The sequence below is a fragment of the Poecilia latipinna genome, unplaced genomic scaffold, assembly GCF_001443285.1.
Source record: "Poecilia latipinna isolate Pla-1442-1.1 unplaced genomic scaffold, P_latipinna-1.0 Scaffold674, whole genome shotgun sequence".
In the NCBI taxonomy this organism is placed as follows: Eukaryota; Metazoa; Chordata; class Actinopteri; order Cyprinodontiformes; family Poeciliidae; genus Poecilia; species Poecilia latipinna.
The window spans coordinates 182,112-199,356 of record NW_015113290.1 but is presented as its reverse complement, the minus strand read 5'-3'; the positions used below and the strand labels follow the sequence as shown (position 1 = coordinate 199,356).

The window sequence follows — 17,245 nt, the reverse complement described above, 5'->3', positions numbered from 1 at the left end:
AAATGAGAAGCAGGTGATGATCGGTTTGTGTGATCGGCAACAAGAGACCGTGATTGGCGATCACTGATCATACACTTTTTCACGGAAATCGGTCGATTATGATCGGTGGCCTACCGATCGACACACCTCTAGTAAAAAGCCCTTTTAGTTTTTCTGAAGTCATGATTCTTTCAATAAATGGAATCTAGAAAAACTAAAAAAAAAAACACAAAACCTTACCAAATATCTTTTGTTCAGTTTCTAGTGTAAATGTTTCTGTGTCTGACTCACCGGATGCATTGGTACAAAGTGCCGAGTTCAGCCACCAGCTCCGTCGCTCCTTTGTTCTCATTGCAGCAGAGGTTGTGCACGGTCTCAATGGCCTTGGATGTCGTCTTCAACTCCTCCTTATTGATGTTGACTCTCTTGTTCTGGTATTAAAACAAAATAAATTTTTAAATCATTTGGCCTTTTCATTCCAGTTTAGAAATATGTGTCAGTCTAGAATATAAAATCAGATTAAACACCCAACAGTCCAAGGTGTATCCTAGGAACTACATTAATGTTAGTGATTTGCTAGTAATAGATACAGTGTGCAAAGAGCGTCGTTATATTCTGTACCTTCTTCCATGTCTCAACCACGCTGGCAGCATAAGCCAAGATGTGGATGTATTTGTGTTTATGGTCCTGGTTAATTTTTGATCCAGGCTTAAAAAGTGACTGCATGAAAAGGTCCAGAAAGGCGGGTACCCTGATCTACAGACGGGAGCAGAGGTTCAGTCATCAGAAGCAACGAACGGAAACAGAATCAGAGAGGTTTCGTCTCCTCTACCAGCTCCACAGGAGGAGGGTCCATGCTGCTGAACATCTTGAAGAGAACCGTGATGTCGGCAGGATTCAGGGCTCCTTTGGACAACATGGCACCCAAAGCCTGGCAGGCTCGAGGGTAGGCTGCTGCCGTACCAAGAGCAAGGGTTATCTGACTGGCATCATGACCCCTGTGACAGACACAGCATCAGGGTTATTACTGACACTTATCACAAGCAACCCCAGCCACCTTACTGGCTACAACAAAAGCATGAGGGGAGATTTCCGGGGAGTTAATTATTAGATTTTTGTCTCTTCCATCTAATTCAGTTTAGATGGGAACCTTGTCCATCCTGGCTCTGTAACGTTTGCTAAATTGCGAGGCAGCCGTACCTCTGATGTGCCGATTTCTGGACCTCCTGGCTGATCCTACGAACAGCGGAGCCGCCCTGCTCCTCCTGAGCCAGGATGGACATCATGGCCTGGGCAAAGAGGTACGTGTGCTCGCCATGACACACCATTTTCTGCAGAAGACAGAAGAAGAGCAGAAAAGATCATAGTTTCCAAATGAGCTCTTTCCATTTATAAAGCTGATTTAAATCAGGCCTCTGTCGTTTTCTTTGAACTTTTCTTCAAAAAGTAGAAAATGAACAGGAGAGATGCATCGTTCTTAAGTTAATAATCTACTATGTAATTAATATATTGTTGGCTAAAAGGTCTTAGAAAATTGTGTTCTTCTCAAGAGGATACAATTTATTTCAAACTACAGAAATGGTCAATTTTATTTATAACCCTTTCTAGAGATAAAATTCATGTGATAAACATGTTTCTCAAAGACAGCATCAAAAATAAAATATGAAAAGACAAAAAATTAAAAACCTTTAAATAAAAATCATGTTTGGACAGGAATACATTCAGACGCTTTTTATAAGAATCCAAACTGTTACGATAACAACTGGTCATACAAACATGTTTTAACCAAAAACTTACAGGACACAGACTCAGACCTGCAGTTTTTGTTAAAGTTTACTATTAAAGTTTATTGAAAGAAACTGATTTGGAAAGATTTTCTTTTGCCTGATTTTGTCATTTTTTTGTTACTTGCACAAATTATTGTCATTTTCATCCTTAAAAAACCAAATGTTCATTCAAATTTATATTTTGGTTCGTCTGATGATGTCATTTTTAAATACTAAATAAGTGATAATTTGACCAGTTACTCAGTACTTTTAACCAAATAATTTTTTTACTCTTTAGTAATTCCCTCGGTGGCTAGTTTCTACCTTTACTTGAGTATAAATATGTTGAAGTAGCGCTACTCTCACTTGAGTGTGGGTTCTCTACCCGCCTCTGTTTTTAAGTCTTTTTAAGTCCGAGTCGTTTCTACTGATGAAAGAGCCTTGATAAGTGAAAATAAAATAATACACAATCATCTGAAGTTTCTGTTTAGACACAAATCTTCTTGGATTAGAAATATTTCTGAAGCAATAAATGTTTTTGACAAGTTGTTTCGTGTGACATTCAGGAGATCCTGATTGGTTGAAAACAAAATCCAACTTCCTTAAATTTGTCTCGATATCAGAGTTCAAAAGTTCAATCTGTTGCCTGATCAGAGGAACTATGCCTCTAGTATTTATGTATTTTTTAGAAATATCAACTTTGCCTACGCCTATAAGTAAAACAGGAACACAAGAAAGGCTCACAGCAAACTCTGGCAGGTTCTTCTCCAGGTTTTCTTCTCCTCCGTCCAGCAGCGTGGCTAGAGACGTCCTCAGCACCCGGGAGAAAACCTCCAGCTGCTGACACGCTGTGGAAACACTGGTGATCTCTCCCTGATAGCCTGCATCAGAAATGAGCTGAACAAGAAAAAAAAAAACACAAAAACACAAAATATGAGGACGCTTCTTCAGCCACCAGCCTACACATCATTTTATTTGTGGATATACTGGAATTAACTAAAACTGAGTGCAGTAAATATAGCAGCAGGACTTCAGAAGAAATAACTGGTTCATCTAATGTAAATAATTTTAGATCAAATCAAAGAAAATATATAACTGTACCTTTACAGTGAAGTTGAGCATTAGGCAGTCGGGGTGAGCCTCTGCCAGCTTGTAGAAGAGATCCCTCCATGTTGTGTGTGCTATCATCTGTTCGAGCCAAGCTGGAGTCTAAAAACAAATCAGACGGTGTAAATCTGGACTGGTTCGTACGGACTAGAGCTGTGAGATACTGGGAGAATATGCAAAATGTGAAGCATTATGATGAGGCTGCGGGGCAACAATGAAACCTGTTCCATCATTATGAAATCATTAAAACTTTCTGTGAGCTTCTGGACAATATATATTGAAGTATCCATCCTTCTGGGTAAATATATTATTTTACAGACAGCAAACGAGGGACATTTTAAATACTATAAGATGACATAAGATAATGATTGCAATCTGACATGCAGTTCCAACAGGGCCTGAAATGTGATGAATCTGCTCCTTCCTCTTCTTAACACCCACCTCTCCCTCAACCGTGAAGATGGAGTCGGCTTTCTGGGGGTCAAAGTGCTTTATCAGGAGACTCTTGAGGTGGTTTTCTACTCGCTCTTGGACTTGAGCCGGTTCTACACCTGTAGCCCAACAAAACGGCTTACAGATTAGTAACAAAACATCGATTACACTCCACAATATAAACAGTTGATGAGGCGTTTCCTTGCTAGCTTTCTTGTATTTCTTTACTCACCCATCTGAATGAGCCACTCTGCCAGCAGATTAACAGTCTGTGCAACAGCAGAGTAGTTCTCAGAGAGAAGCTGGATGACGTGTTCTGGAGAGCCGCCTGCTTGGAAATATCTGCAACAGCAGCAGCAGGGCTTTTAATACTTCTTATGTTTTTGCTTTTTAATCACATCTATTTGTTGCAGATCAAACTAATTGTAACATCAGACAACAATACCCAGAGTAAATAAATAGAGATTTAATTCATTAGAGGAAAACCGTTATCCAAAGCAACCTGGTTTGCTAGGGTAAATGCTTTCTCACGTCATTGTTTCTTAAATGTTGCAAACATAGATAAATTACGCCCCCTTCTGGCCAGTTTAAATATTTTCAACAATAACTTATTGCCAAATCAAACACACTTGATTATTTTGTCATATAATAAATAATAGCAGCTGTGTGAAAGTGGAGGTGCTCGGGGTCTTACGTATGTCAAGGTTTTATCTTTATTAGTATTTGTGTCCACTGGACAAATGTTTGGGTCAAAAAACAGGCTAATGCATTTTGACTCACTTGGAAATACGTATATGTGGTAGTTCTGAGCAGAGCTAAAGTTATGAAAAAAGCTGATGAATATTGTTGTGTGAGGACTTAATGGCAGTGATTTGTGCGTGTATGTAAGAGACGCACAAAGGTTAAACTTGTGCGGTATTTTAAAGAAGAACTTCACCTTTTGAGGGTGTTGAATATTGCAGGCTCCATGATGTAATCCCTGCTGGAGAATTTCAGCAGACAGTCCTCCTGAACTTTTCCATCATTTTCCTCATCGTACCCATCCTCCTGAAAGATTCAATAATATGCCTGTAACAGGAGCTAAAAGCCTGCAGAGGTAATTCAACATATCTCGCTTTCTTTCTATACATTAAGGCAACTTTAAAGTGATGGCTTTGCATATTAATGACAAGGTGCAAAATGCAAGTATGCACAAGTTTAATACTGTGTGCTTACACTTTGATCGGAGTATGCATAGCTGATACGAAATTCAGGATGAAACGTTAAGGCAGTTACTGAATATAAATGCCATCATTTTTTGTCAATTACAAACTGAAGCAACTGTTTTCAACTGAAAAAATGCTCTGTATCATTATAATTTTACATTTATTAAACCCTTAAAGTGGATGCAACTAATTTTGATGTAATGCAATTACATAAATATCACAGAAAGCTGACGGGAACAGTAATATCTGAGGAGTAAACCGGGGTAAAGCCGTTTACCCTGCTAACCGAGCTAATGCTAACTAACGGTCATAAAAGCTGAACAGCAACAAGTCCCGCTCTCACCAGCGGTCCCTCAGAGCTCTCCCAGTCTCCAGCCCCTCCGTAATATTCATCGTCCATGGCGACGGGACGAAAAGGAGACGCTGCGCCAACCTACACCGACCCAGCTGCGAGTGCTAAATGCTGGTGATAAATATAGCCTCCTTAGCAAGTAAGCTAACAACAACAGGAGGAAGATGGCGACATGGTGACGTCAGACGCGGTTTGACCCTTTTCCCCGAGTACAGACTGACAGGCTCAGTGGGCTCCAGTTAATGTCACAACCTGATACTGGTTGTTCTTTTGGGTTCAGTTACACACATTTATTTTAAACTCTGACCTTTCAGTACATTTATTCTTGGGAAGAAAATCCCATGTTAAAAGAAATAATTGATAAGAAAGAGTACCTAGAGGCTCAATTTGCACTACCCTCTTAGCAGGACAGCACTTAATCTTGTTACATTTGTCCATTTCCCTTTACAAAGTCCTTGGTTATATTCTCTTCTCTGGAGATTTTTGTCTTAAATGGTTTACAGTCACAACCATGACCTGTCTTGATTAGTGTTTATTCAAAATGTCCAGGTATTTCAGGGGATCTTTGAGCTGTCACTCGAACAAGGTTCCTAAAGCCTTTAGAAGAGAAACAGGCCTGTGACCTCTGACCCGCCACCACGTAAACCAAGGGGGATGAGGTGATTTTCCCCACATCTTCATCCGTTGTTTTATACAAGTCCAGGCTGGAATGTTTGCCAAAAAGTGAAATCTAAGCTCTCACCAAAGCATGTGGTTCCAGTTAAAAGTCAAATATTTGTCATGGTGGGAGAGAATTTTTTTTTCCCCCCCTGACATACCTGCTGACATTTTCCAAATTGATCCTCCTTCAGTTTAGTGGGCAATGGCAGAAAGAAATAGTTCTGTCATGTCAAATCACCATATAAACAAATTCATGCATTAGAAGTTCCTGATCATAAAAAAGTATACTTTTAAAAGTGCTTTAGTTGCAATTATTATTGCTTGACACATTGATACTGTAAATAATTTAATAAAATATTGTGTTGCTTTATAAATGGTTTGTTTGCATCTTGCACAGTGCTCTACTTTTATTTTGCAGGATGTCCTCGTTAGTCTCAATGGATTTGTTTTCTGAAAAAATAAAGTTAAAATGAAAAAAAAAATCAAATTGTTAGGGATACAACAATTATATGCTTTTGTTAATTATCTCTACATTTATTTCCACAGTGAATCAAACTGAACTGCTTTTTCAAAAATGTTAAGTCTACAGATATTTGGGTCTCAATAAACGAGGTTACCCTAAATGTACTGAACATGGAAAATGAATCAAATATACATGTTTATCATATGTAGTAAAATACTGTGCGTAACCATAAAAAACTTCATAGGCAATTTGTAAACACTTTCTTAAAAAAAAATCTCCTACATAAAGTAAAACATATTTTCCTGATCACAAAAACAGCCAAAGTGCCACTACATTTGGTTATGTCATTTAAAAATTTAATTAAAAATACCTGGATTTTTTAAATTCTGAATTTATTTCTAAAGCTTACACAATTAATTCCGTTTTTCAGCAGTATGTCATGGATGCGTTATTTAACACCGATTGGTTTGTAATTCAGCTGCTGTGAAAATTAACTCGTCTAATTTTAAGGCAATTGGTTTCAATTGTTTCACGAAGGCCAGAAATCACACAAGAAAATATTAATCACTGAAACTTTGAAGGAATTCAATATTTAATTAATCAGCCACAGAATAATGGATTATATATTTAATACAGTGGCATTTATGGTCCTTTAGAGTTAACTTTCTAATTAGTTTGTGCTTTCAAGCAGCAACCTGACAATGTTTCCTGAATACATGTTACCCGTTTCTGCCACACAGCAAAACCGTCAGGATTCAGACCAAAAAGTCGTTTTACATGTTTAGAGAGAAACAAAGAGCCCACATGGGAACAAACATTTTATTTAATAATGCAAACTGCAACATATGAATTATATTATTTATCCAAAGGAGCAAGAAAAAGGTCATATACCCGTGGCGAATAAATCACACAGTCTGTGTTAAATCTAAGTCCAACACAATATTTTCAACCTCAACCATAAAGGGAAAACTCACCCAAAAAAAAAAAAACTAAATGTACATTCCTTTAATGTCGGGCCGTTCGTTCTCACTTTGTGAACATCCTCGAGTCTTTTCCAGGACTTTCATCTTCCCCCCTGCAGACGGCGCAAAAAGGAAACCCAACTTCACGTCTAAGCCAGTGAATCATTAAGGGATACGGGCAAACGATCAGGTGCAAACATCTGCACTGGTAGGAGATAAAGAGCCGTTTTCTGTTGAGAGGTGCACGAATATCTACTGTACTGAGTGACATTTTAGGATCTGTGAGGTGAATTCTTCAGGGTTTTTGCATCAGGAAGGCATCTTATCAAAGTTTCTCTACACACAAATATAGCTCAGGTGAAAACTGAACCTGAATCTGTTCAGCTATTGCTCAGATAAATAATATTTACTCTAAAAGGAAAAGATAAGCTTCACATTGTTCAGATGTAGGTCAAAGAAAAACAGTTATGAAATGTCAAAGTGACATTTTTTGGTTGGGAGGAAAAAAAAAAGAAAAAAAAAAACCAGAAGAAATCCCTGCGCCGTTGGTTTTTTTTCTCAAACCACATCTGCGTCCAGTCTTGGAAAGTTTCATAAAGGATTAGTTGATTAGCTGAAAAAACAGCCGAGTGACAAAAACAGTGACAGAAGTCTTTAGTAACTCTAGGAGGAGGGGGGAGGAAATAGCACCATGTTCACTGAGGGCAAGCCAGAAGGTAAAAAGGAGAAGCCACAGCAGACACAGAGTTCACGTGTGCGCTTCGGTGCTGCGGCTGGTGTAAAAAACGACTGCTCGTCCTTCAACATCGCGGTTTGGTCTTCACTCGCCTCGGTCGTAATCGGGCTGTGTGCAGCTTATGCAAATATAGTCCTCTTTCTCGGCGCGCTCGGCAGACAGTCCCACACAGACCTGGTGGAACCACTGGTTACAGTTACCGTCACACTGGACCCAGTTCACCTGAAATGACAACAATACCAGGATGAATGTGACGTAAAAAGACTAAAGTGAAGGAACGAGGTGAAGTCGGTGATTAAAACCAACCTCGTCGCCCTCAGGCTCTCTGCACCACGGTGCAGCACACAGCGAGAAGTCCTCCTCCGAATCAGAAAGAGCCGGATCCGACGAGGTGTGCGAGGGGGAACTTGTCCTCTTTGACTCTTCGCTCCTTTCTTTGCTCTTCTTCGGCTTCTTCTTGCGAGACTTTTTGGCCTTCTCGCTGTGCTGAGATTCTGAACTGTCCTTCCGCCGTTTAGTCCTTTTGCTTTGTCCGTTCACTTCCTTCTTCAGACTGGAGCCTCCGTTCTGCAAACATTTGAAAAACGCTTTAAAAGCCCATTTTAGCTTGGCTTTTCATTGCATCATGAACATGATTCTTTGTTTTCAGAGCGACCCAAGCGAACCCGGAGGTCGATGTGTACCTTGTTGTGTCGGGGGCTCCCCTCGTCGGACTGCTCTGCCCCGTTCCTACTGGGGGAGTTGTGTGAGGACGGCGGGGCCAGTTTGTACAGCAGATATCTATACAGCTGTTCGGTCTCAGGCAGGGTGACCTGCAGCAGGAAACCCTCCACCATCAGCTCCTCCAGCTCAGGACCAAGTGCTGCAACAAATGCATTACCATTAAAAAGAAACTAAAAAATAAAATATAAACACTCTCCAGAGGACAGCTAACAACACAAACCTTGGAGTGGAATAGAGAGATGCTTTGTGTGAAATGAACCATTTATTTCCTGAGTCAAATATGAAGATGTTTTAGGTCCGAGTCGCCCCTGAAACACAATTTGCTGCGTTAGACAAACAGATCTCCTGACAGGCTTCAACAGAAATTCACCATCTTGAACTTTTCATCTTTTGTTAATTTTAATGCATTTTATTGGGTTTTGATTCATTACTTTAAAATCCAAGAAAAAAAAAGTGGTTTCCAAAAATTGTTATAAAGATCTGAAAAGTTCAGTGTGTCTCTTCAGTCATTCTGGATTCATTCCAGAACGTTTCTACCATTTCTGTACTTCTACAGGGTGACATTTTTCCCCCCATTTATCTCCTGTGAACATAGTACTGGCATAGATCCTCAGTTGGATTTAAATCAGGACTTTGACTGAGCCAGATGAACATGCTTTGGACTAAACCATTACATCTGTATGCATGTTAAACTCTCAGGGCTCTTGCAGCCTCAGATGGGTTTTCGTTCAGGATCTATTTGTGTTTTGCTCTCTCCATCTGTCCATCAACAAATGAATGCGTTTTATTTTTAAAACTAAGCACTGCTTTGTGTTGCTCTGTCATTAAAATCCCAATAAAATCCAATAAAGTTTGTGGGTTTAACATGGGAGAGATAAAAAAAAAGTTCAAGAGGTTCGAATACTTTTGTAAGACGTTCAAACTCACCGTGGTTGCCACTCTCTCTAGCAGCCCGTCGGTGCAGGCCTGCTGGACTTTGTGCTGCCACCTCACCGTCCTTTCGATGAGGAAGCGGAGCGCGTCTCCCTCTGGCAGACGAACCCGGATCCTCTGCAGCGAGGCCAGCAGCGGCAGAACCTTGTCCAGAGGAGGCTTCCTCGACCGCTGGCACAGCGGGCAGAGCCAGGCCTGGCCGTACTCCAGCTCTGCTGCCGTGGTGACGCAGTCGCGGTGAAAAATGTCTCGGCACAGCTCGCACTGAACCATGGCGCCTGAAGGGGCCTTTTGGCAAACGCAGACAGTAAGTGCAGAGGAGTTTTCAGCAGGCAGAAGTTTGGACTCGTTGGACGCTCTGAGCGCCAGCAGCAGCTCCATCTCCCTCTGCCGCACGTCAGCCAGAGCGCTCATCTGAAGAGGAGAGAAGATCAGGTTGAAACAAACTCTGCCAGCGAGCAGCAGACTCATTTACAACTGGAGTCGTCACAGGTCAAAAGTAACTTCAGCCACACTTCCTTCTGTGACTGAAATTATTTTATTTATTTTTACATCACATTTATATTGTTTTTAATCTGTATTTGAGTCACTGTTTCATTGCAATCAGTTGTGTGTCCAATGAACAAAACTGTTTAATTTGGTAGGTGTGTGTTCAAGCACTTATAGCTTGAATGTAAGCATCTAACCACTATTTCATTAAATCAATTATTCTGACAACTTACCAACTATTTAACCGCTTAAGACTTTATACAATATTAGAAATGCATTAAATGACTAATAATTCAGTTTGGTTTTTAAATAAGAGACATTTTATTACCTAAGATGCAATAGCATATCATTCCTTTAGTGCACGGTTTAAGCATTTGTAGCAAAGGATTCATGCACAGCTAAAAAATACTTCCAACATCAACATGTGAAAAGCTCTGCCTTTTCCACTTATCAATACAGTGTAGGACTGATCTATTGATTATTTTTTAATAACTGATTAATAATTTGAAAGCAAAAGTTGCTTAAAAGGATTTGTTTTAAACAATGTGGAGCTATAACTGCCGTTCGAGGAGTTCTGGGTGGAACCATTTACAGACAAAGAGGTTTTTGTCTCAACTCTTCAATGCAAAATGTATATTTTTTAATTATTTGTCTTAATTACTCAGGTAATTAAGACAAATGTGTTGCTCTTTCAGGAAATGGCATCTTTTTGAGTCTGTATGCTCCAGTTAATGCTTAGTCGGTCACAAAATTAGTTGATCATCAATAATCGATTAATCAGGATTGATTGAATGCTTGTTTGGTGTACTCACAGCAGACGGAGAGTCTTTGCTCTCAGACAGAGCTCTCTCCACGTCGCACACCGACTCCAGTTTTAGGGAAGCTTTTTTATTGAGCTGCAGAGCTTCTTTTACTTTTTTAGATCTGCACTTCTGATGCCCAGAACCGACGTCACATCTTGGGCAGAGGACCTGAAAGCGCAATAAAAGAAGACGTCTTAATTATGTTTAACTACGAGTGGGAAGCAGGCTTGTAGAGAATTGCACTCCAAAATCTCTTAACCTCGAGGAGCGACAGGGGGGAGTTTTTCAGTAGGAATGTTTTCGCTGCGCTCTCCTTCCAGCTCTGCACGTCGCTGATCAGAGCCTCCAGTCGGCCCAGCAGGTCGAGCCTCACCGGGATGCCATCCGCTCTGAGAACCAGCTCAGAGAGGCTGTCCAGCACGGGGATCCGTCCCCCCATCTTGAAAACAAGAAAAACATTTTTATTTTAATGTGCAAACTCACTCAACGGTTTGAGATGTATGGTAAAATAGTGTTTTACCTGGAGCATTTCTGCTTCGTTAAGCCACTTCTTGGCTTTAGCAACAACATCCTTCAGCTGCAGACAGTTGGGCAGATAAGCAGGGATGTTCTCCACTTCCTGTAAAGCGGCATCCAGCGTCTCGATGCTGGGATACGGCCTACGAAGAGAAAGGAGACTGTCGTTGGCTGAGAGTTTTACTATCGCATTCCTTTGTGATTCTGTGCTACATCAATACAAGATGAGGCATACGAGTCTCATAAATCTGCTTATTTAAAGCAGCTATGGACCTTAAAGTTTTAGGTGTAGAGAAGCAAATTTAAACAAAATTTAAAAAAAAAACAAAATACAGGGTTTGTACACTTTTTCCACAGTAAAATTCAAGATCTTTTCAAGCATTTTCAAGGTAAGTTGTACAGCTTTTTCAGCACCATATTTTGGAAAGAAAAACAGTACAAATCAACTAAAAAAAAAAAAAAAGAGTTTAAATTCATGATTAAATGATATTACAGTGATTAATATCTTGTGATAATATTCTACAGCAGGGAAAAGGTCAACTAATGAAATGTTATGTTTTGAAAAGTCTCTTTCACTATACATCTGACTGATCTGAGAACAAAACACTAACAAAAACAAATCCCCCAATTCAAAGATTGAGTCATGAGGTACAATAAATACTCATTACATTAAACAAATTGGTTAGTGTCAAGGTAAATGAGCGTCCAGCTCAAACAAAATACAAATAATAAGTTGATTTCTTGTAAAGACTCCTTTTTCCTAAAGGTTTACTACAACTTTATTGCAAAGCTGTGCAGATGGACTATTAAGCACTTCCAAGGACTTCATAGCGAAATTGAGCACTTTCAAAACCTTAAAAAACAAAAATCACCCAAGTTAAATTCAAGCATTGAAGGATTTCAAGCACCCACGAAACGTTCTTACCTGGCGTCCATGAGGCCGAGCACCCGCTCTTCCCACTGCTCCGACACGGTCAGCAGCTCCTGCAGGCGAGCCATGGCTCTCTCCACGGAGCTGTGGGGGGCCAGGCCCACTCCCTGGTCTATCAGCCTCCTCATGGTGTCCAGACACAGGCTGTCGGGCCGGCTGCTGGCTTGCTGGACCGCCTCCAGCCAGCGCGCCTGCTCCAGCCGCTCCCTCAGCAGCGGCAGCTGCGGCAGCTCCACGTCCAGGCCCAGACTCATGTCCAGCAGCTCCTGCAGCTCCTGAGGGCTGGGCGCCTCGTCGGACAGCAGACGGTTGCTGCGCTGTTGGAAGTCGTCCACCCGGGTCAGCAGGTCCTGGAGGTCACAACAAGGGTTAGGTCGTTTCACATAATCTTTGTTTTTGCAGCACAATGAAATATATACAAGCCTCTTTGCATCTGTAAGAGCAAAGAAGAATGCATTTGGGGGAAAGAAAAAAAAAGAGCTGGTACAAACACACAACTTTTCTATGAATATTGATTAAAACATTTACTTTTAGTAAAGGAGCCTGTCGGATGTTGCATGGCAGGTTGTCCAGCTGTTGGACGAAGGACCTCAGCTCTTCCACAGTCAACTCGTTCTGGTTTTGGGACTTTCCTCCTCCAGAACGATACCTGATGCACACAATGACAGACATTCAAAACGACAGTAAAGAAAATGAGCTACGTCCTCTGGATCTGTGGCAGAAAGATTAGGTTGTTATTCTAAACCAGCTTTGCTCTTTTGTTATAAAAGGCCAGAACAGAAGCAATGCTGGTTTAATTTCTAAATAACTGAACAAGTTGGCAAATACAGCCTATTAAAATCAAGTGTGGTAAATATACAAAAATATTTCTTGTACTTTGGTTAGGTAGAAACAACAAATATGTCATTTCAGAGATTATTAAGTTTTTATTTTCAAAAACATAAAAAAGTAGTAAAAACATAATTGGAGATTTGATTGCGTTTGTATAAGTAGGTAGAACCAATGCCTGATAGATTATGCAAATTTTGAAATAAGATTGTGACCATTTTTGAAAAACAAAAAAAAAACCCATAACTTTGGCGTTGTTTTGATACTTTGATAGCCCAGCAGTACCTGAATGCAGCACACACAGCTGTTGGGAAAACCCCTCTCATCACTAGGATTCCTCCAGCTTGTGTTTTATAGGAAGGAAGGACTTTAATCTGATTGGCTGCTACAAGCAGCCATCTGGATGTGAGCCCATGTTCCTCCAGTACCACTGATGTTTACATCTCCTGCTGTTCCCTGGTATAAATACTCCTACACCGCTACTACCAACACATAATTTATAACAAATAAAACCCTTCCCACTTCAGTGAAATAAACCTGATTCATACCTAGTTTGATTGACTACAAAACAGAGCATTTCCTTCTTTATGGTTTAGCAGGAATGCAGCTGGATCGGTCCAGCCACACCTGAAGCTTATTTTTAGTACCTCGTCTGCCTCTTCCCGTTGAGAAGCTGCTGTGCCATCACAGCAACTTTATCAGCTTCAGAGGTGACGGTGCGCAGCTGATCCAGGAGGCTAATTTTAGGGAAAGCCTTGGTTTCAGCTTGCTCCACTAAGCTGTGAAGTTCCTCCAAACCTGAGCAGAGAGCAGAACTGTGTCTCAGGAAACACAAAGAGCAAAACCAATTGCTAAAACGTCTCAGAGTGACGTTTCATGAAGGTTATGTGGCACCTTTTTTCTTGGCTCCTTTGTTCTCCACAATGTCTTCAACAGCAGAGAGCCACTCTTTGTAGGACTCCGACCGCAGCTTCACCGACTCCATCAGCGGATATAATTTGTCGAGGGTAAACTTAAAACTGTTGGAAAAGATGACGCGAGCTGTAATTATTTTGATTTAACAAACGTCTCCAGAGCTATTATTTAATAAAACTCAGCAAATGTTAGGGTACATTTTAAAAGAACTCGTTTACTTTTACCCAAGATTTCTGAATGAAATCAAAAATCTAAAACGACACGGCAGTAAAATTCACAGGCGACTTTTCTTCAGTTGTTTTGGTTACTGGAGACTCACTGGAGTGTGAGGTTGCTATGGGGACAGGAGCAGAGGTGTTGGGCGTGGTACAAACAAGCCATCTTGTCAGGACTGCAGGAGCAAACGATGCCAGACAAGTAGCAGGTGGTCCGACACTTGCAGCACTGCCGCTCCTCATCTGGGAGCAGCTCGTAATCAACTTGTCGAGACTGCACCACGCCCTGGAGACAAACATCCAGACATCAGAGCCACAGAGGAGAAAATGAAGCCAAACGCAGCATCACAACGCAGGTCTCCTACAAGTTGGTTTGAACATCGCCTTCAAACTAAGTTTTGTTCAGCCTCCTGTTTTTAAAGTAAATTAACTAAACCCCGAAGACGTTTCGCTTCTCACCATTTTGTCGATCTTTTCTCGTAGCTTCCTCTCCTCCTGGATCATGGCGGTCATGTCCTCCAGCAGCGCCGACGCCAGCTCCACATCCATCGTGTCTGCTTTGAAGGCCATGTTGCAAATCATCTCGTCGTGGGAGAAGACGCAGTATCTGCTCAGCTGACGGTAATGGTCCACGCAGTTACGGCCAATGGGCATCTGCCAGAAAACACGAAAGCGAGTTCAGGTGACAGAATGAAAACCAGCATCAATCCATGAGGATGGTTGTATATCCCTACTGCGTTTTGACAAAAAATAAAAATCTGCTCACGCTAGATGTCTCCAGAAGAACAAAAATCACATTTACGTTAAATTAAAGAACCTATTCCTTAAGAACTGGTTCAAAGGGATTAGACCAGTCGACTCATATGCAGATATAATCTTTTGCTGTACAAGCAGGACTCCTCACCCAGTCCATGGTGCAGAAGTTGACAGCTTCAGCAAAGTTGAAGCCCTGATTGAATCCGCTGTGATAAGCTCTGGGGAAAGTGATCACGAACTCGCCTGCACACTGGTTGGTGCGGTAGATCTACACACAGCCAGAAAAATGGATTTTTATTTCATGCTACATTGTGAATAATAAAAAAAATGCAATTATGATTAATAATTTATGGCAGTTTTGCGTTCTTTAACGAGCGACACTAAATGAGCGTTAAAGATTACCGGGACGCCGTTGTTCATCAGCGTGTTGGGATTCATGATGGTCACGAGCTGATGGAGCAGGTCAGGCTGAGACTCAAACAGCTCCGGAGCCAGTTTCTTCATGACGGACTCCAGGTGCTCTGCAGCATAACCAGGAGCTCCGTACCACGTCTTTGGCTCACCCCTGCACACAAGACAACTTCATTAGAAAGACGAAGACTTTCATTTAAGTTTATCTACACCACATCATTTTACATTAAGTAACGTATTGTTGAAACATTTTATGAAGATGGAACATGTACAGAAAAAAACGGGCTACTTTTCAGCTAAGCTGCCAGGTCAGAAAAGAAATGCAGTAATCCGTTTTCAGTATGGATGCAATGCAACAATGTAGCAGAAAGGCTGAATGTGGTACAGCAAAGTTGCTGGGTTGCATCCTTCAAAGGGTTTTTGAATCTAGGGAGATAAATTTTGAATGTTGTAAAATGCAGTTCTCTAAAGGAGATTGTAATTTGTTAAAATCTGCATCAGCAAAAAACAAACTAAGGTGAGCCATAAACGCATATAGATGCATCTAAACCTGCGAAGTCAGCCACAAAAACAACAACTGTTCGCAGTGTAGGGTGAATACAGTGTTGTAACAAGGCAGCAGAGGGTTCTTTACCAGTGAAGGTAGTTTATGGAGTAGCTCCAGTGATCCTCGATGTGCCAGCAGAAAGAAGAGAAGCACATCCCCACGTACAGCCAGGGAACCTTCATCCCACAGATGTCAGCTGTAATGTGAGTCAGCACCGAGGCGTCCAGCACCGGCATGTTGTTCAGGTTCCAGCCGCTGGTCAGGTAATGCTGCGGGCCAGACACAGGTCTCAGCACTCCGCCTCCACTACACACTCGGACCGAGCCAAGAAAATAACTCCTCTCTAACCCGCATCAATATCTCACAGTTTGAGCTCTTTTTTTTATTTTCTTTACAGCCATCAAGAAGTTATCAACCTTTTCGTTTTTGTAGAAATCATATTTCCAAACAAAAGTGGCTTAATGTGAACGTTTACTAATGAGAAAGGGAAAAAAACAACATCTTGCTCCAACAGTAGAGAAGTGTACTATCCTGAGAGACAAACAATACCTCGTCCTCTGGAGAGACTTCAAAATGGCTGTTTCTCACAGGAAAGCCACTCCCAAACTCCTTGGAGGCGATGTCTGCTCCGTACTCCACAGTGACGTCTTCCTCAATGGTGCTGACAAGTCGCCAAAACTCCTTCTCCACCAGCTCAGTAGGAACCATCTGAAAATGAAAACACTCATTGCATTATTGCCGCTTTCCTGCTGAACCAAAACAACTGAACCAGATGGATAAAAAAAAAAAAAAATTAGTCCATCATGTCATTCCTTTTGTTGTCTGCCCTCTTTTAGGCGTGAACCAGACTCTTCACCACTAATCTGTGTATAACAGGTATAAGCCCCCATTCACACACAACAAACTATTTTAAGGCATGTCATCAGTGCCTTCGTTTAGATTTACTCATATCATCAGTAACACAAACGCTAAAATTGGTTCCTGTGAGATGGGAAAGAATGTATTTGTCCAACAACTTGAAATTGGACAGAACATTTTCATGTAGCACACATGAAATCTTTGCATCTTCAATTGTACTATTTTACCAAATTATGTTATTTCCCCCCCCCTCCCCCCATTTTCTGAATTGTAAACACATTCTGAACACTTAAAAGTTTCTATTAAAGGTTAATGTAGCAAATTAAGAAGTTTAATAAAAAATCACATCAAATGTGTGCATACATTGTTTTGAAGAAAAAAAAAATAGCACACGTTTCTACATGGCTTACAGTGATCAGCTCGACTCTTCAGGATGCTGATTCAGTCCTTTTCTTCAAAAAGGACACAATTTGTTTCCAAATGAGTTTCTGTAGAAGAACATTCTCTGACTTCTCGGGGAGTTTTAGAGAGCTGCTGTTCTGCTCTAACACTTCACCAAAACACACAACGCTTTATTATTTAATCGTTACCATTGAATCAGCACAAATGGATTAATAAATACTAGAGATGTGCCGATCAGGTTTTTTCCTGCCGATAC

The 17,245-nt window shown here is 41.0% G+C and overlaps 2 protein-coding genes across 2 annotated transcripts in view; both read right to left on the bottom strand.

Annotated features, from left to right (window-relative positions):
* The window catches only part of nelfcd (negative elongation factor complex member C/D), a 10,958-nt gene extending 5,919 nt beyond the window's left edge, over positions 1 to 5,039 (bottom strand). The window contains exons 1-10 of the mRNA XM_015044423.1: positions 4,833 to 5,039; positions 4,222 to 4,331; positions 3,517 to 3,626; positions 3,294 to 3,403; positions 2,847 to 2,954; positions 2,490 to 2,642; positions 1,180 to 1,310; positions 812 to 977; positions 601 to 735; positions 271 to 410 (exon numbers count right to left, since the gene is read on the bottom strand). Of these exons, the coding sequence (XP_014899909.1) occupies positions 271 to 410; positions 601 to 735; positions 812 to 977; positions 1,180 to 1,310; positions 2,490 to 2,642; positions 2,847 to 2,954; positions 3,294 to 3,403; positions 3,517 to 3,626; positions 4,222 to 4,331; positions 4,833 to 4,889 (1,220 nt within the window). The 5' untranslated portion in view covers positions 4,890 to 5,039. The remainder of the gene's footprint in view (positions 1 to 270; positions 411 to 600; positions 736 to 811; positions 978 to 1,179; positions 1,311 to 2,489; positions 2,643 to 2,846; positions 2,955 to 3,293; positions 3,404 to 3,516; positions 3,627 to 4,221; positions 4,332 to 4,832) is intronic.
* A 1,730-nt stretch (positions 5,040 to 6,769) lies between these two features.
* Positions 6,770 to 17,245, bottom strand: part of kdm5ba (lysine demethylase 5Ba) — a 22,703-nt gene continuing 12,227 nt past the window's right edge. The window contains exons 10-27 of the mRNA XM_015044422.1: positions 16,279 to 16,437; positions 15,817 to 15,998; positions 15,174 to 15,336; positions 14,920 to 15,039; positions 14,475 to 14,669; positions 14,120 to 14,301; positions 13,780 to 13,904; positions 13,533 to 13,683; positions 12,586 to 12,706; positions 12,052 to 12,407; positions 11,131 to 11,269; positions 10,870 to 11,049; positions 10,620 to 10,778; positions 9,313 to 9,732; positions 8,606 to 8,693; positions 8,346 to 8,524; positions 7,969 to 8,229; positions 6,770 to 7,884 (exon numbers count right to left, since the gene is read on the bottom strand). Of these exons, the coding sequence (XP_014899908.1) occupies positions 7,747 to 7,884; positions 7,969 to 8,229; positions 8,346 to 8,524; positions 8,606 to 8,693; positions 9,313 to 9,732; positions 10,620 to 10,778; positions 10,870 to 11,049; positions 11,131 to 11,269; positions 12,052 to 12,407; positions 12,586 to 12,706; positions 13,533 to 13,683; positions 13,780 to 13,904; positions 14,120 to 14,301; positions 14,475 to 14,669; positions 14,920 to 15,039; positions 15,174 to 15,336; positions 15,817 to 15,998; positions 16,279 to 16,437 (3,318 nt within the window). The 3' untranslated portion in view covers positions 6,770 to 7,746. The remainder of the gene's footprint in view (positions 7,885 to 7,968; positions 8,230 to 8,345; positions 8,525 to 8,605; positions 8,694 to 9,312; positions 9,733 to 10,619; positions 10,779 to 10,869; positions 11,050 to 11,130; positions 11,270 to 12,051; positions 12,408 to 12,585; positions 12,707 to 13,532; positions 13,684 to 13,779; positions 13,905 to 14,119; positions 14,302 to 14,474; positions 14,670 to 14,919; positions 15,040 to 15,173; positions 15,337 to 15,816; positions 15,999 to 16,278; positions 16,438 to 17,245) is intronic.